The 20217-nt window shown below is 37.9% G+C and overlaps 2 protein-coding genes across 2 annotated transcripts in view; one reads left to right on the top strand and one right to left on the bottom strand.

The window, feature by feature from the left end:
- The first annotated feature begins 4514 nt into the window (after positions 1–4514).
- LOC121854279 overlaps positions 4515–20217 on the top strand; it is a 46152-nt gene continuing 30449 nt past the window's right edge. Inside the window, exon 1 of the transcript XR_006086523.1 lies at positions 4515–4579. The gene's annotated coding sequence lies outside the window, so the exon portion shown is untranslated. The remainder of the gene's footprint in view (positions 4580–20217) is intronic.
- Positions 8345–20039, bottom strand: LOC121854277 (formimidoyltransferase-cyclodeaminase-like). The gene is made up of 10 exons (XM_042348835.1): positions 19869–20039; positions 17103–17286; positions 15664–15881; positions 15187–15323; positions 14898–15060; positions 14234–14430; positions 12903–13044; positions 11475–11636; positions 9222–9407; positions 8345–8792 (listed from the first exon to the last, which is right to left on the bottom strand). The coding sequence occupies exons 1-10, from the start codon at positions 19920–19922 to the stop codon at positions 8610–8612; spliced, it is 1626 nt and encodes a 541-aa protein (XP_042204769.1). The 5' UTR covers positions 19923–20039; the 3' UTR covers positions 8345–8609.

Below are 20217 nucleotides of genomic sequence, written 5' to 3' on the forward strand. Positions count from 1 at the left end.
CCAAAAATTTTCTTCCGTGGAGGTTACGGTTTTATTTCCACAATGAGCAAACTACAGAATGGATGAATAGCAGTGAATAATGGAGTGTGTGTGCTGCTCTTCATTCTGGCTACCCGGTATACTGACCACATGTATATAGAAAACTCATAATGTCTCACATGGTCACCCTGTACCTTAGACGGAAAGGGCTGGCAATGGCTGGAAAAAATGCAATATTCCAGGATATCTGTAATGTATTCATATATTAAATGCATAGAAACACACTATCAGTAGACATTCCATCACATGAAGTGCTTTGTCTCATGTTCATTAAGTTTACCCTGATAACATACTTTGTGTTTATAGATATTGTTACAGTTTCCATTTAGGGAAAACAGTAAAGATACTGGACATGTAGTTACAGGTACTGCTGTATAAAGTGAATATACCTCAGTCCATGAAAGAACAAGGATTCACCAATGAATAACTGGTAAGTGTAAGAAAATTATTGTAACGAGTAATCAGAATATGTTACCTGTATTATGTAACATGATATAGGAAATATATACAGTAGTATAGCAGTATGAACTAATTTTGTGTGGCGTCTGTAAGTGAAAATAATATGTTATTCAATACTTGATTACATAACACGTTGTTACATTAGAATAAGATGTAGATATAAACTCCGTATGATGCAGCCAAAACAAGGATGTAATAGCCTCTCATTTTTTTTCTCAAATTTTTTATGGTATAGTTGTGCTCATGTCTTAGGATCTCATAAAGGGAACTTAGTTTTCAGCAAGTGCCTTTGATTGTTATTTTGTCAGGTAATTCACTTTTCTTCATAGTTTGGGTTACATTACTTAAATATTACAGTAATTTGCATCTAATTATCTTAGTTATAACATTTAATTTATTAGTGCGTAGCTTCTAATTATTAAGATATTCTCGGCATCTAACAAACTCAACAATTTGACTTAGGCTTATTCATTTACTCTGATTATTTATGTTTTACTTTGACATCTCATCAGGGGTAGAGAAATAATTAGTGGCCATGTAAAATAGTTGGTTGAAATTTTCATGGATATTTAGCATCTCAAATTTCAGCTAAATGTCCAGTTTTACATTTTATTATCTTAAATGAGTATAGTGCTCTGTATCCATAACTCTGTGGGCCAGGAACAGTTCTTGGGAACCGGCAGTTGTGGTAGCATAGTATCTGTAGCATTTTTTTCTCAGTGATGTAGTCCCAAGAGAATTATATCAGTAGCAAAGAGGATAAAGTATAGTAAAGTATTATGGATCATTTTTTTTAGTCAATATTTGCAGTTGGAAGAGGTTGTGTAAAGAATTTTATTTGAAAATTTGTTTGAGGAATTCCTTGGAAAGTTGGAGGGATGAAGGCTCACAGTTTCTAAAGTATTCATTTAAATGGATTCCAGGATTGAATCATATTTGAAAAATGTTGATGTTCGTTATTACAGTATAGAAGGAATAGGTACCAAGAACAAGTGTTCAAGACAAATTTTCATATTTAAGTGACTAATGTGCCACCCAGTACAGTACAGTATATGGGAAATGTACATACATGTTACCTCTTGTATTTACACCCTCCATATGACATTCACTTAGTTACACTCAAGCTTAAAAAGTTACATCTCTGGACTAGTTGCCTTCCTCTTTAAAATGAATACTGTGATTGAGAGATACAGGTACAGTGCTTATAAATATTTCCAGGTTAATTTTATTGCCCCGGCTCCTTAGAGATCTACTTATTGACAGTCTGTGTTGGCCAGCTTGTTTATTGTGTTTCTTTTGATCTGCATCAGGCCTCCAAGTACAGTACATAACTTTATACTGACTTAGCACTTGTGTGTAAATGCTTTGGTGCTGACTAATGTAAAACTGTAACTAGTGTTGTTGATATATTTTTTTAGTGAAGTCTGATCATGTATTTGATTAAAATTTTATTTTAGTGTAAATTTTGTACATAGGTATACGAGTTGAACTATTTATAAATTGAAATTTTAATGCTATCCAGTGAATATGTTGTGTATTCTATATTAAAAAAAAAATTATATATAAATATATATATATATATATATATATATATATATATATATATATATATATATATATATATATATATATATATATATATATATATATATATATATATATATATATATATTGAGAGGAGAAGTACTTGTAAGCTGTGGATTTATTTATAATTGCAGTAGTAATACATAAGAGAATGCTTAAATGATTATGTAAGAACAGTTGTGTACTGTTGATAGTTGCCATAATCCAAGTCTGTATAAATGTATACTATTGTACACAATGCAATAACAACAATTCCTACTATAAGACATGTGCACTTTGACAGCTAGGAAGGTTAATTTTTACAATAAAATTTTCTCATGATTCATGTTCCAAGAGGCTATTAATGTCCTGTGAGGCCTCTAGTTCAGTACTACCAGCAATAGACTTAGTGTTGAAACTTTCTTCTTAAAGTTTTCCCTCACTTATAAGGCAAACTGAAAATGCATAGAGGTCCTTATTTTTCATGTACAACATATTTTAGGGATAATGTCTACCGGTAGTTCATATTAAAGCCAAACCTGATACTTATAAAGGTGGTACCCATGTGTCTTGTATAGTGAATCCAAGCAATCAGTTTGAATGGTTGTGATGATATGCGATGCCCGATCGACTACCCTAACTTGTAACCTTCCCGTCAAGCTCATAACTATGCACCGGTTAATGATTACAGGGAATTGGCAAAACAATCTGGCAATATGGGTTAAGAGATGAAAAGGGCTGGGTTCCTTTCCTCTATTTCCCAATATTCACCTCATTTACGGTATGCTAACCCCATCTCACCACACAAATAGTACCTAATATCTTTCCATTTTACTAAAGCTCTTCATATACGACTCCAAAGTGCCCAGCATTTCCATACTTTTCCTTTCTGATAATTTTTCCCTATTTTGCTGTGTGCCCTATTTGAACCCAGCTTCTGTTTTACCCTGGCTCCCCCTATTTCACCGTAGGTCCCTCTCTTGTACTCCAGCTCTCCTATTTATGTCCGCTCACTTTCATTTAACCCAGTAACCCCAATTTAACCTTGTCATCTAATTGCATTCCAGCTCTCCTTATTTCCCACACCCCATTTTAACTGTGTTGCCTTTTATTACTCCAGCTCCCTATTTTATTCTCTTGGTATTGTCCCGTTTTACCCCAGCTCCCCATTTGACTCTATTGCCCCGTTTTACCCCAGCTCACCCTGTTTAACCCGAGCCTAAATATACTCGTTGTGATAATGTTGCCACAGTGCATTATGGGAGTCTATTTTTATATGACTGTAAATAGCAAATAAATGTTAAGAAATTATAAAAATATTTTGTAGTATCCTTTTTTATAGCAAAGATATTCACTGTATTGGGAGATTGTCATGGGCTGCGTTGGGCCTACCCCGCACAACCCAACCCCAAATGTTCGTTTACGGTAAATAAGAGACCAGGTGAGCCGTGACTCCGTCATCACTATTCCATTAATGGGTATGTGAGCTAGTCTATGGGAGGCGAGGTGATTGAGACTGGTGTATTGTTCATCGTGTCTCGTGCCCAAATCCACATTTTAGTCAGTGGGCCCTAGACCTTGGGTTAGTAAAGACCTCCTGCTTCGTAGACTTAAGAACAGGGGTCATACAGTCCTACCAGTGCTACGCGTCTGTGTGTGCAAATCTCCAAGATTGCTGTTAAGTCTAGCGACAAGTTAATATATCCAGCAAAGAAAGTGGTCACTGGTGAAGGCCTGTTTGTTACAGTACCATCTATCTGTAATACTAACTTCCTGATATGCTAAATTAAACCAAAGACAACAAGACTGCCATCGTATTTACACAGGACCAGATTCTCACATATTCATCAGCATACTGTACTGCTTTCTTGAGTGAGTAAATACTGAATATGTTTATTAGTGAGCAAAGAAGGTTTTTACTAATCACCTGTTAGGAAGGTTGAGTTGCTAAAGAACGAACATACAGAGAGCTTTATTCCTCTTAATCTTTAAGTGTAATTACTAAACCTTCTTACGCACTTAGAAGATTTTAGTCGTCCAAGTTCAAATAACATCATCATACCGGCGAACAAACAAATCTTACCAATTATTCGATATGATTCGCTCCCAACAGAAACCAAATCTTTGAAGAAAAGAATTTGAAGCCTTTTAATCCGAACTTTACGTATTCTATTGAATTTAGGAGTTTCAGAGGATCCAAGCCAAAGAATATCCAATACTGTACCTAAATTCAGGCTTTCCAGGCTAAAATGTAAAGATGTATTCATTCTACACTATCAAATGCTTTATAAATCTCGAACAATTATCTAGATTAACACTAATATTCGTTTTAACAATTTGAGAAGCAGTCAATGAATTGTTTCAGAGCTCTTGATTGTTTCATTTCCAAGATTCAAAACGCCAGTGACGTCACTAGAATGACCCCGAGCCACCAATTGTTGTTAGTTGCTTGTCAGACGTGGCGGAGGAAGGATCGATTTTATTTACTCCGTGGTGAGATTAGAAGACTACGCCTTCGGTAAGCATAAATTTAATTGATTGGTTGTCATTATGTATTGATCAATATTAGGTATGATCTATATATATATGTAATCGAAAACGTATGACAGGCAAGTGTTTGTCGGGGCGTGGAGTGCCAGTGTTGTCATTGATACCTGGGCTTGTTTAGACTTTAAATTATTTTACCTTGGACTTTAAGGACTTAACTATCCAGAAAGGCACGTTGATGGCGAGTGGTGTAGGAAGACAGTTTTATGTAACATTATTTGCCTTAATTCCCCAAAACATGTTTATAATATTTGAGTAAAATTATAACGATCTACGAGTTGTTCACGAAGTTGGCGGTGACGTTGTGAGTCCTTAACTTGGTAAACTTGTCTGCCGTCACCTATAACTCCTCAATGAAATACCAAAAGTGCAGCTTCTAAATATTTTTTTTCTTTTCAACCTTCGAATTCACATTGTGTTCGAATTTATTCCAGGTTGGTGAAAATCTGATGAAAAATAAACATTGGTGTATCATGTGCAGAAGTAGCGCCACTAAACTAGCAGTTTCAGAGTTACTTTATAGATAATTTCTTATTGTACTTGGTGTGAACCGTTCGGTGTCAGAAAAGCAAAATAATATTTTCAGTAAATAGATCACCGTCTCCTCATGCTCTGACGCATAAAAAGCGTTTGATAATAGCAGGAAATACCAAATTTTGACAATTATTTGTGGTGGTCCGTTTTCACCCAAATAACGTTGTTTGCCAGTCAAACACGTGAAGGTAGTGACCAGCTTGCTGTTAGCCGCCGTAGTAGAAACCTTTATGGGGGAAGAAAATTTGAAATAGCTATTTACTATTCCTGTACTCGATCTGAAAATATTACAGTACATTCAGTATTAATTAATACCCAGAAAAACTCTGTCCGTTTTGGGGATTTTCATTGAAACGTTTACTTTGAATCATAGAAGGGCCAAAGGTATTTGCACCCGATAGTGCAAATAACGAAATCATTATTTCACTCGAACCTCATCATCATGTGTATCGGGTGCAGAGTGAAACTTATCTGCACCAGAGGTGTGTCATTGCGAAATTCGGGTGCAAATTACTGCACCTGTTTACACCCGATGAAAGAAGCGTAAATTTTTGAGTAAAAAAAAACAACAATGAAGTTATTTGTGTCTTTTGGTAATCGTCATTAATGTGAAAATTGAAATCATATATTATATAATTTATTATCGTATACTTTATCTGGTACAGAACCTAACCTTACCGAACTCCCTAGCCGTAACACCCGCCACATTAAACACAATCTAACCAAAGAAACCTACCTAACCTTACTTACCTAATGGTTTGTTTGGGTGAAGCTGTTATCTGCACCCGAGTTTTGTCAGTGCAAAATTCTTATAATATTCAATAATGGTGTTGAAATCTCGGGTTCTAGTAATGGTTTAACTATTTGCACCCTATCCTCGTCATCAAGGGGAACGAAAGTCGGGTGCAAATATTGAAATCGTTATTTGTACTATCTGGTGCAGCTACCCACTTCGTTCATAAAATACAATCTGCAATTTGCTGTCATCTATTACTAGTGGCACAAGAATTTTCCTGCGGATGCTTGCTGTTCCTTCCACTGGCACTTCATTGGCGAAAAAATGCAATGCAGGTTAGATTATTTTGAGTATTCTTTACCAACTTTTATTTCACCTAATTTAAGGCATGGGTGATCTCTAGTTGAGGTCACCTGGGAACAGTCACGTCAGTCCCCAGTAGGAAGGGGTGAGGTCATAGATGACACAAGAATTGATCATGAATATAATGTATTCACTAGTATACTACATAAAGCACAAGAACAAAATATACCATACAGAAAAATTAGGTCAAATAAGAATGAGCCAAGGTGGATGACCAGGAAACTTAAACATGGCATAGGAATAAAGAAAGGAATATATAAGAAATTAAAGGGAGGGGAGGAGCAGCTCAGAAATAGGTATAATGAACTATCTAGGAATGTTAAGAAAAATGTAAGGAAAGGAAAGAGAGACTATGAAATCAAAATAGCAAGAGAATCTAAGGCGAATCCCAAGGGATTTTTCCAGGTATACAGAACAAAGGTCAAGGACAAAGTTGGGCCTTTAAAGTCAGGGAGGGGAGAAGTGATAAATGGCAGTGAAGAAATAAGCAACGCATTGAACAGCTACTTCTTATAAGTTTTCACAGAAGAAATTCGCGAGGAAATTCCAGAGGTGGAACTGATATTTAGGGGAAAGGAAGAAGAGAAATTAATGAATATCAGTATCGGAAAAGAGGATGTTCTTAAGAGGATAAATAAACTAAAGAAGACAAAATCCCCAGGGCCGGATGAAATTTTCTCTCGAGTCTTGAAAGAGTGTAGGGAACAGATTAGCGGACCCCTCGTAAATTTATTTACAAAATCATTACACACGGGAGTTGTGCCAGACTTGTGGAAACAGGCAAATGTAGTACCCATATTCAAAAAGGGAGACAGAGCATCAGCGTCAAATTACCGGCCGATCAGTTTGACGTCAGTAGTGGGGAAAGTTCTTGAATCAATTGTAGCAGATAGCATCCGATCGCATTTAGAGAAAAGCAAATTAATCTACGACTCTCAACATGGGTTTACAAAGGGAAAATCTTGTCTAACAAATCTGCTGACGTTTTTTAGGAAAGTTTTCGAGGTAGTAGATAATGACGAAAATTACGATGCTATTTACTTAGACTTTAGCAAAGCATTTGACAGAGTACTGCATCAGAGGCTTCTGAGAAAAATTAAGGCTCATGGTATCGAGGGGAAAGTTTTAAATTGGATAAAATCATGGCTCACCAATAGAACGCAGAGGGTCAGTGTAGATGGTGTTAAATCTGAGTGGGGCCGTATAACCAGTGGGGTTCCCCAGGGGTCAGTACTAGGCCCACTCTTGTTCATAATCTACATAAACGATCTAGATACTAGGATCAGCAGTGACATTAGCAAGTTGGTGGATGACACCAAAATAGGACGGCAGATTAATTCAGGGCAGGATGCAAATGCATTGCAGGAGGATCTAAATAAACTGCAGGGGTGGTCTGAAAAATGGCAAATGAAATTCAACATCAGCAAGTGCAGCGTACTTAATATTGGAAGAACAAATACTGTCAATGTATACAGCCTTAACAACATCAACCTAGAGAAGTCGACTTGTGAAAGAGACCTAGGGGTACTTGTAAGCCCGGACCTACGGCCTAGAAAACAGTGCGTTAATGTTCGAAATAAGGCAAACAGAGTGTTGGGTTTTATATCTAGAAGTGTAAGTAATAAGAGTGCAGAGGTCTTATTGCAACTATATCTTGCGCTAGTCAGGCCGCACCTCTATTATGCGGTTCAGTTCTGTTGCCCTTATTATAGAATGGATATCAATTCACTAGAGTCGGTGCAGCGAAGAATGACGAAAATGATTCCGGGACTTGGAAACCTTCCATATCGGGATAGGTTCAAGAAACTAAACTTGCATTCCCTAGAAAGACGAAGAGTGCGGGGAGATATGATAGAAGTATTTAAGTGGGTGAAAGGAATCAATAAAGGGGATATAGATAAAGTTCTTATAATATCCGAGCAGGATAGGACTCGAAGCAACAGATTTAAGTTGGATAAGTTTAGGTTTAGGAGGGAGATAGGAAGGAACTGGTTCACAAATAGGGTGGTGGACGAGTGGTACAAGCTTAGCAACTTTGTAGTAAGTGCTGGAAAGTTTCAAAAGGAGAGGATAGATTCTTGGATGATAGAGAGTGGTTGTAACTCTCGACAGGAGCTGCCATGCACAGGCCAACCGGCCTATTGCAGACTCCTTATTTTCTTATGTATAAACAACTATATAAAAGCAAAAAAAAAAACTTGAAGGAAACATCAATATACGCTATACTGTATGTTAAAACAGAAAGAGGATGGAACTAGAAAACGTTAATAGCATTCGTTGACTGCAGGGTGTGATTCACTAGTCTAATAATATTCCCTCTGCCCATAATGATTTCGTAATCCTTCCAGAACGTCTCCTTTGTTTGTCATTACTTTTGTCTCTTATCGACGGCTTCAAGCACGGTAGAGCAGCCCTTCCTCGCTTGCTGCAGGAGATCAACCGCCTCCTTGAGATACTTTGCCTTGATGACTTCGTCGGTGATGTTGTCAAGGTTAATGAGGACGTTGTAGTAGGCACCCCAAGCACCTGCCTCCAGACATCGCGCTCCCACCTGCCCAATACAAGTGTAGTTATTCCTTGTATTGTTATTTGTTTTCGATTTTTATCTCAAGGCAATATAAACACAATAATGTTATACAATATGACTATGTCGGTAAACCTATCACAAGTCATATGGGAAATATTGTAGTATTTATTAATTGAGAGAGGGGTGGATGCAATAGGCTACCCACCTGAATATGATTAGCAACAACGGTGTACATATTGGACAAAATCCCCCCAGTCCTACCTTAACTGAGTCGTAGGAGAGCTGATGAAATTAGATTTTTATGGAGACTTGTCAAATGGTATTTTTCGTAATGTAAATTATTGAGGGCCTTTGTTCGTGCAATGGTCATGCGAGGAAATTTTAAGATATACATTCAGAATAGCAAAAAAATTAAATAAAAAAAGTGAAAATGAGTGATTTGGGTGTTAGTACCTGGAGGTCGGACCTGCAGTTGATGTTACCAACAGCGGCCAGCTGAGTGAAGCAGTCCCATGTATCGGTGTTGACTTTCCTCATAAGGGATAACGGTACCTGAATGGTTTCCTCGGTAGCAATCTTCAGCGCCGCCTCCCGAGAACTCCGTTCCTGATCATTCTTTTGTGGTAGTTTCATGGCTGCCTGTGAGTGTCAGAAATGCGCAGTGTTAGATTGGTTGTCTTTGTGGCTCCTCATTGTGCCAAGCACGATTAGACCAATAAAAGGTGTTTAGCACTGTGAAAGCACTCAACTAAAGTCCATCAGTCGGCTTGAATTTAAACTGAATGTTTCATATATATATATATATATATATATATATATATATATATATATATATATATATATATATATATATATATATATATATATATATATATATATATATATATATATATATATATATATATATATATATATATATATATATATATATATATATATATATATATATATATATATATATATATATATATATATATATATATATATATATATATATATATATATATATATATATATATATATATATATATATATATATATATATATATATATATATATATGCTGATAACCACAAGGAAAGAAGAAAACACGAAGTTCCCAAGCGCTTTCGTGTAATTCACATCTTCAGGGGTGAGTACAGACTAAGGAGAAGTACAAAACAATGGTCAGGTATTAGGTAATGACCCTACTAATTTTCAAAAAGCACCGCAGCAGTCGGTGGTCAGGTCATAGGGTAAGCTGACCCAACCTTCTCACCTGGTTCCAAATCTTCTTAATTACGAAATTATCCAGTTTGTACATACCATTACTCAAATTCATATTGACGGATTCGGTATGTTTAATGAGACTAGATTCTATAATGTTCCTACTGTCAATTGAATTACAAGGTAATATTGAGGAGGCATTATCCCAGTCAATGCAATGCTTATTATCCCTCAAATGAACAAAGCACGTAAAAACATTGATGAAAATACTGACTGTTTGACTATTATGGTGGGCAGAATACAGGTAATAATGAATGTATGAACACACATTAGTAGGTTTCCTTTACTAAATTCCCTAGTTGGCAACATTTCTAACTCTAATATTAAGAATAATATCGATCTGGTTGATAAACTCAATAACTTACACATTAATTATGATTTTAAACTGGTCAGTTTTGATGTAACATCACTCTTCACAATGGTCCCAGTTGATGATTTACTGGAGTTCCTCATAGATTCCCTGGATAATATTTCATTGCCCGTCTCGAAAGACGACTTCATAATAGTCAAACAGTCAGTATTTTCATCAATGTTTTTACGTGCTTTGAGAATTTGCAGCCCGGAATTCATTGATGAGGAATATAAATATATCTATAATATTGGCTTAACCTTAAGTACCCTAGATCTTTCCTAGACAAATGCCTTAACATTACTAAGAAATCTTTCTATAGAACTGATCCCAAGCCCACCCATGACCATAAGAATCTCTTAGTATTACCATTTCACAAAAATTTCTCTCAAATTCCTTTACAACTAAAAACCTGGAACGTCAATGTGGCATTTAAAAACTCATGCACTGTTAAACAAATGTTAATCAAGAACTCCCCTAACAACACAGGTGGCTGCATTTATAAGGTTCCTTGCAAGGAATGTAATATGTTTTACTTAGGCCAGACACGTAAAGATCTTGTAACTAGACTTAAATAACATAAATATAGTGTTAGGACAGGCCAGGAATCCAATGCTATGTTTGTTCATTTGAGGGATAATAAGCATTGCATTCACTGGGATAATGCCTCCTCAATATTAGCTTGTAAAATAATTGACAGTAGGAACATTATAAAATCTAGTCTCATTAAACATACCAAATCCGTCAACATGAATTTGAGCAATGGTATGTACAAACTGGATAATTTCGTAATTAAGAAGATTTGTAACCGGGTGAGAAGGTTGGGTTAGCTTACCCTCTGACCCGACCACCGACTGCTGCGGTGCTTTTTGAAGATTAGTTGGGTCATTACCTAATACCTGACCATTGTGGACCTGATCTCACCCTCCTCTATATATATATATATATATATATATATATATATATATATATATATATATATATATATATATATATATATATATATATATATATATATATAATCATTTGTGTGTTACGAACACAGCCATTTGTATATTATCTTAATGCATATACTGTAGAGTATACCCTTACCATGTAGTTGTTAAAAGCGGCAGTGTCTGCATCGATGGCGGGGATGAGGGAAGTGGCAGTTTGGTGGAGAGGTGGGATGAGTTGCCTCATGGTACTGTCCAGTGCCTCCCACTGACGCTTTCCATAAGTCAGCTGCCCCACCATGGCGCCCAAAGCCGCTCCCTGAGAAAGTTCCAGGGCTATCATTTCTCAAAGGTTTGCACATTTTATTCTCATACGAATTGGGTGTAAGGAAACTAATTAATGAAATGCAGTCTCAGGGTTGTTAAAACGTAATTTATATTGCCACCATTGGAAAAAATAGGCATTAATTAAGGAGATATGAGAATTTTAAAGAATCTTGACTTGCACCAGGAGGCAACAGTGTTAGTAAATTCTACGAATTTACTAATTGGTTCACAGACGGGGCAAGGCAAGGCTGCGTTCTATCCCCAACATTGTATACTATACAGTATATTCAGAAGTAATGAGAGAAGTTATACGTGATAATGAAGGACTAAAAGTTAATGGTAGAGTAATATCAATTACACGCTCTGCAGATAATACTGCTCTTATCACAGATAGTGAAGAGGCATCATAAAACTCGTTGGCAAATTAGTGAAAATGGGGAAAATATGGTTTAAGACTTAATGCTGTAAAGACATGGTTGTTTCCAAATTGGAAATAATTCACAAAATAAAAATTATGGTAGGCAACTGGAAACGTACGTGGAAAATATTGTGTATTTTGGAAGTAACAATAGCTGTGATGGTACTGTAAATGTACGGAAGAAATCAAAACAAGAATAGGACAAACAAAAACGGCATTTAATAATCTTAAAAACCTAGTGAAAAGCATTAAGTTCAATTTGAAACACAGGCTGCTGGAAGGTTTTACATGGAAAGGGCTATTGCATGGGTCATGTGTCAGATGCGTGAGCACTCGGCAGACACTAGAGATTGGAGGCCTTTGAAATGTGGTGTAATAGGCGAATGCTAAGAATAAGGTACACCGACAGGAAAACAGATGAAGAAGTACTGTTCTACGATTAGGAAAAACTTCAAGAGAAATATTTGGAATGTACAGAAAAAGTCAAATGAGATACTTTAGTCATATAAGTGGGGAAGAGGGGATAATTATAGACATATTAATGGACAAAGTTGAGGATAGGTCGTCCAAGAGAAGGCAGAGACTGGGCTGGATGAATGAAATTAAAAACTAAGTACCCAGAGAGATGCATAGCCATGGAAGATTGGTAAAAACAGCCCGAGAACATTTCGAGTGGAGAACTGTGGTCCCCAACCCCCAGATACGATACGGTACTCCGATTGATTGACAGGAGAAATATTAGATAATCTTTGAGGATTCAGATAAATTCACTTTTGATGTTTAATGATGACAACATATTTTCAGGGAGTTTTAATATATTAAACAGTAAAAAAACCTTACGAGAGCAGCAACAGTGGCGGCGACTGAACCACCCCCAGGGGCAGGTGTGCGGGCTGCCACACCCCTGATGAACTGTTCAACGCTGCCCCGTGCTAGCTCCCCGACATCACTCTCCTCCAAGCAGTACTCGATGATCCGCTCCCTGTTGTTTAAACAGTAAATATAATATACATGCATGATGCTTTACACAGTAATTAACAAAATAACTAGAAATAATTGCGACATATGCGGTACCCGAAAAAGCGAAAAGATAATTGTAGTATTTGGAAGGGGGAGGGTGTGTGGGAACTTGAATTTTAGAAATGACCGAGTATTATCTTGTCCATCAGTTAGTATTACTGTGGACTTTGAAATTTTAATATTTAATTGAAAAAGCTACTGCATTTATTTTAGCCAATTTATAATCTCCCCTCTCCACCCAAAAGAGAAATAGTTGAGGCTGCTATAATGTGTTAATATAATATTTTTTATTTTTTTTATTGCCCCCGAGGAGGCTAGTTTATTGGGTACCCCCTTACATCCTGTGCAAGGTGAAGCGCAGAAGCGTTTACAGCGAGTTTATTAAATAGATTCATAAATGTCAAAAGGGTTAGCTTCAGGGAATTCGATGAAGTCATGCTATATTAGCCCCGTCTAACAGACAGTAATACTTATATAAATGTGGGTTATATATACATTAGTTATATAATTACATCACCCACGGTAACTTTCCTTTGAGCCGTGAGTAGTCATCTATTGGACATGTGATGGTATATTTCCACTGAACTCTTCTCTGGACTGCAATCATGAATCAAGTAGTGGCCCTCGACCAGTCTGTTCTCGTCCCTCACGCCCAATAGAAGTGTACCTATGAGGCTAATTACACTACGCTTTGTCCCTCCCTTATTTACGCTCACAGCCTTAATTACGGCGATAAACATTTATGAATGTTGCTTCCAGTTTACCTCTAATTAGTGATTCCACAGGTAACCGGAAACTGCAACAATGTTAAATAAGGTTTTTACCTCTGTCTCAACTGTTTTAGTTGTCGTGTATCGCCTTTCAAAACCATTAAGTATTTTTTTTTATGGAAAAATAATATCCTGTATGAAGTGCCAAACAACGCTGCGTTAGTGAAGCAAGGGTGTGTATTACGGTATACCACTTGTTTCTGGGCGAGTTTAGTCGACCAAATGTCCATCTTTCGTAACTTTACTGACGGCTTTATTTTTTCATGAAGAAAGTGTTTTTAAATCATGCTGAATTGCTCCCGGTGATTAGTTCTTGATCATTCTTGTATAGGTACCCTATAGATTCTAGTGTAAAATGAAATACTGTAACACAAAACTCACTTTGGTTTAAAGGGCGAAATGGTGCTAAGGCCTAGGCGGTTGATGGCGAGGTGCACCTTCTGGTCCTCGTCTAGGATGAAGAGGTTCTCCTTTTGGATGTAGAATTCGGCCGCCTGCAGGATGGCCACAAGGGGCACCAGACCCACAATCTCAGATCCCGTTACCGCCAGGTTTATTTCTTCGGCATCTTTCTTTGCCTGTGGGTGGAAAAGTGTAGTTTAGCGTGATATGGTAATTTGGGTTAATCATTCTGCAAAATTAAAGTGATTGCTTGGGTCAACAAATGTGGAAGTGAAATTAGTTTCCACCCAATTTGGACAGGTAAAGTGGCCGGTTGGGTATCCTAATTTGGGTGACTGAACTGGTAGTCTAGGGCGTAGACTAACCAATTTGACCAGATAAAGTGGTTGATTTATTTTTTATATTGGTTCTAACAGATGAGTCTACTCGATTTGGTGCTGCAGCTAACAATTAGATTATGTGGTCATAAATTAAATCAAGTTCAATAATAGAACTTTGGACGATGATTTACCAGTTTACCAAAGGCTGTATTCATACCTCTCAGGTGTCATAAATTTTCTTAAATAGATAACATACTGTAGAACGTTAAATATATTAAAACAGAAATGCATTCCATGGCCTTATTAGATTCTATTGCGCTTACTTCCTCGTAGGCGATGTGTATGGGCGTAACATCAAAGTCAGTGAGGTTGATGCTGATCTGGGCAATATTCTGCTCCTGGAGATACCAACCGATGGCCTGACAGCAACGGAGGCGGCCAGGCTGGTCAGGTCCACGGCCTTGCTCACGAAGGTTTAGCGCGATCCTTGGAAAATGGATGAACATGATTAATTGTTTGTAACGCCAATAATGTAGCTGAAAATATGCAGAGGTTACTTAAAGTCCTCATAATTTTATTAGAAATCCAGTACCGTACTGTAAAATGTCAGACCTATGTGCCTGCTCCTTAGTGGCCACCATGTTGACGTTATAGGCGATAAGGAACTTCCTGACTCCTGTGACAGTCGCTCCCCACCGAGCCACCCACTCCCGGCTGCCGAAGTTCGGAGCCCACTCTGGCAGTTGTAGCTGAGGGATAATGGTCTAGTTCCTAACTAAAAGTTTCAATTAAATCTTAATGTAGATACAGTTAACCAGTGGCTTTATGGATACGAAACTTCGCATTCATTTTTTACAGTTTATAGGGATTTATGTAGCGTTCAAATAAAGTGTGTCTAGTTTTAGGAAGAAAGCAATAGTGGGCAATTAAAAATTAAAAAAAATGCTAACCAGAGAGTGCTTGATATTTTTTCTTGAGTATTATACAAGGAATTGACTTGACTAAAATGACTGCTTCCGGTACCCACTAAAGAGGAGATTTGAAAATAGTGGAACAGTTGAGAGAACAGGTTTCATTATTAAACCTCACCTTGTCCTTCATGCCCTCGTATTCCCCGGCGCGGATCTGAGGCATGGTCTTGCGGTAGTCCCTGGTGGAGGCGGTGCCGTAGAGGAAGACCGGGACGCCCAGCTCCTCGGCTAGACGTTTCCCGAAGGTCTTGGCCACAATGACACACTCCTCGACCGTGACCCCACGCACCGGAATGAATGGGCATACGTCCAGAGCCCCCATGCGCGGATGTTCGCCTTAGATGGGGGGGGGGGGAAGATAGGTCGTGCCTAAGCTTAAATATTCAGTGGAATCAGTCTTAACAATTACGTTTATAAATCATTATGTGTTTTAGGAGAAAACACTGAATTATAACAATGGAATAAACACAGGCATGAGTTACAAGAGGAAGGATAGAAAATAACATTACCCTACAAGAATGAACAGGATTTGAAAGTGACTAAAATATGCACCTAATTTTACGTAGATGAGGCTTAGATTTTAACAAAAAAGGTAACATTAATATAAAACAAGAAAAAACATGCCAATCACATTGAAAGACAAAACACATCACATGAACAACGTGATACCTTGGCAAAACAAGGGAAATTACAATAGAACGAACAAACAAAAGTTACGCTAAGAGGGACAGTAAAGAACTTTTCTTTGGGGACTCCTCGGCAACTTCATCAATATTTTATTTTTTTGCCAGAGGAAGTTAATTATTAGCACAGAAGTTACCTTGTAATTTTAAAATCTTAAATGTCACTTGATTTGGCTATGTATAACGTCTACAGGTAAATGGAAAATCCAACACGAAAGAATCGTACATGAGAAAAAAAAACTTGTGCAAGTGGTGAAGCAGACAACCAAAAATGAGAGCCACTCCGTCGTATAAATTACCAACTTTTACGTTAGGTAATCATTCACATTGGCTCTTGTAGGACTATTGTAGGACATATCACATGGTTATTGTTATTTATATTTTATAACTATGACTGTTAGTGTTAAATGGTCGATAAACAAATCGAAAAAAGCTTTTACTAATTCTCACAAATATGAAGCTTTATGGCAACATGTACAGCTTGAAGACGAAACATTGTGAGCATAAACGAGGACTTCTGGGATACAGAGGATACATGATACTTATCGTTCACCAGCTTAGGCTACTAGTTCAGAGATGTTTTTAAATCTATACAGACACAAGCCGAAATTGCTTTAAATATTTCATTTATTTTTGTATATTTTTCTGGGCTGGAATGTATGAGTGGTATCATCCCATTAATCATTTGGACCTTGGTGTTTATTAAGATGGTCCAGACGAGAAGTGACATGTTTGTACAAACTAGACTATCACTTGGGACTATCTGCCCGCCTCTCCACACTGCCTCACTGGATCTGATTATTATGCACTCCACCTCTGTCGGTCCCTAAATCATTCGTCCCCTGATTTGTAAAAACTACCACAACTGGTTTACCTTTATGCTTGGTCATATCGATGAGCTTGTAGGCGACCTTAGCGGCATTGAGGGCAGCCTCGACGACATTTGTAGGGTTGCCGACGAAAGTGTAGACGGTGCGGTTAGTAGAGTGTCCGGGGTCTACGTCCAGGAGGGTCGCCCCCGGGGTTTCACGAACCGCATCTGCTATTGCCTTTATCACCTTTGCCACACGGGAAAATTGATGGGTGATTTAGTTTATTCAGAAATGACCTTACAGGTACTGATTTTGATACTTGCCGGTATTTTTAGGAACGGGATAAATGTAGATTTGGTATTGCTATACTTTGTCATATGATTCAGGTACAGTCCCCTTCACTAGTGCGTTTACAGGAGCTCGTTATATAAATATTCTACAGATCATTGTCTTTGAGATATTTGTGTTAATATTGTTTTAGTTCGATTTCATGTGTTTACTATTCCGAGTTTCCTTCTGTCACACAGAACAAAGCCTGACGAGCCCCTGTAAACACACTAGTGAAGGGGACTACCTTTTTCAGAAATAACAGGTTAAGTACAAATATAGGGATTATTTGCAGGTTCAGTGGTTTCCATGGGGAGACCATGTCATAAATACCTATGGTGCTTTAATTTTTTTACAGAAACCTAAATTACTTATTAACACATAGTAGGCTTCTGAAATTTGATTACCTTTAGTAATGAGGTTTCTGAAATTTGATTACTTGTTAGTAGTGAAATAAAACGTCTTAATAGACTATCTCCACTTATATTCTTGAAAACCAGTGGGAGAAGTGAGTGTTGGAATCGTGAGGTCGTGGATACTTTGAGAAAGGAAGGTGTTGAAAGTGGAGAAGCAGGTGGAGGATGGAGATAAGTGACAAAATCCTTGTATGAGGAGTAGCAGGGCGTAGTCAGGTCGTGGGCACTGTTAGAAGGAAACGAATGTGGGGCGAGGTAGTCCTAACGTAGGGGAGGTGATGAGTGATAAAGGGGCCGTTTGTTGGGGGGTGGTATGCGAAGCATGTTCCTCATCAGAAAGTAGTGAAAGAAGGGAGAGAAGGGTGGATGTAATTTTTTAATTACTCGTTATAGGTCACTAAAGCTTCTACACGAAGATATCAATAAGATGGGGGTTGAAATTGCACCGAGACCCTATTATAACAAGAAAAGTGGCGCATAGACCTTTGAGAACTCGTCTTGATGCCAACTAAAGAACTACAATAGATATTACATATATTTTCGCATTATCTATATTGCAGGTTTTGTGGACGTTGATACAAAACGAGCATGTTAGTGATTTAACTTATATTTGTGACGTTCGTAAATTTAAGTGACCCCGTCTGGTCCCCGAGATATGCTATGGACTGTCAATTGGTTGAAAATGTTCAGAGGGCCACCAGACTAGTGCCTGCCCTTCAGCACCTCAGCTACCCTGAGAGATTGGAGCGCCTGAACTTACCTAGCTTATACTACAGACGGGCAAAGGGTGACCTAATTGAGGTGTATAAGCATCTCAAGGGGCACTACTCAGTCGAGTGTCCTTACTTGGAGCTGGCGGACGCTCGCCCCACAAAGGGTCACAGCTCAAGATTGAAGAGCCGCTAGTCCAGAAAACTGTGAGGGCAAACTTTTTCGGAGTGAGAGTTGCGAACTCTTGGAACAATCTGCCAGAAAGTGTTGTGACGGCATCGAGTGTGAGCTCTTTCAAAACAAGACTTGACCAACACTGGAGCGGGTTCAGGTACATTCAGGAGCCGGTGCATGCCCAGTACTTGCCAACAGTGCGTAACATAGACGTGACCGATCGCCCAAGCGGCTAACGAGCCGATCAGTGTTGACGAGGATAAAAGTAAAAGTAACCGGTTCCTAGTTCTTAACATAAACTTATTAACATAGAATGCTTGCGTAACAGGCACATTAGACAATGTGCAACATCGTGCCATGAACAAAATGAGTAAAATAATAATTAAGAACAATATTTTGCTAATGTATGTACTTGTTACTGCGTATATTTCGGCTCCCTAGCACGAAAAATTGCCTAATATATCGCTCGGACAAGCAAGAAAAAACTACGGGGCTACGTAGCAAACACCGAGCATTTCGCCTTTTCGGTTTTTTTTTTTAACCTCTTCACCGCTGATCGGCTCGTTAGCCGCTTGGGCAATCGGTCACGTCTGGTCTTGAAAGAGCTCACAATCGGTGCCGTCACAACACTCTCTGGCAGATTGTTCCAAGAGTTCACAACTCTCACTCCGAAAAAGTTACCCCTCACAGTTTTCTGGGCTTGTGGCTTCTTCAGCCTTGAGTCGAATACGGTAAGGAGAAGGGGGGCTTTATATACAATTGATTAACACAGACAGACTGACACTGCTGCTCTTATCAAACAATCCTCACATTGTAATTAGATAAGTTCGACTAAACGTCACTTAGGTTAATAGGAGACAGTGGATACTGGTAATCATGAAGAAAATGTATAGTTAAGGTAGTCATTATTATTTTGATGCTTTTTTTTTGGGGGGGGGCAACATTTTTAAACTTAAGAATTATTAAACAACTGCGTTCGTACAGTCATTTAAGAGGTAAAAAAAAAGTTCAGTGCACAGAAGCTTTGCGAATCCCCTCCGATTACGCATAGTTTGCTTTGTACTGTACTTTAATTTTACCATTCAATATTATCACTGGTACTCAATACCTAATACTTTTGGATATAAAAAGTTACAAATTTCAAATGACATTAGGCGCTGTTTATTCCCAATTATATTTTAGTGTTTGATGCGGACTTACCGATTTATCACGTCCTTCCGAGAAGTTTGGCACGCATTCAATAATCTTGGACATTTTTCACTGTCAGAGGACTATCTATTATCACTTTTATCCTCTTCACCACTGATCGGCTCGTCTCGGGTGGTGACTGTTACCAACTGGAGATTAAAAGTACCAAACGTGTCTGGGCAGATGACATACCCACAGTTGCTGTTCGCGTCCTCTGTAGAAGCTAGTTGTCAGTAGTCAATTTTATCAGTGACAAAAAAATATATCGTAGATTAGTGACATGGAATTATTTTTAAATAACACTAACCATATAAAAGAACGTGACATGGTTGTATGAAAAAATGCAACATAATTTAGATAT

Source organism: Homarus americanus, unplaced genomic scaffold, assembly GCF_018991925.1.
Source record: "Homarus americanus isolate GMGI-L3 unplaced genomic scaffold, GMGI_Hamer_2.0 scaffold54443, whole genome shotgun sequence".
Classification (NCBI taxonomy): domain Eukaryota; kingdom Metazoa; phylum Arthropoda; class Malacostraca; order Decapoda; family Nephropidae; genus Homarus; species Homarus americanus.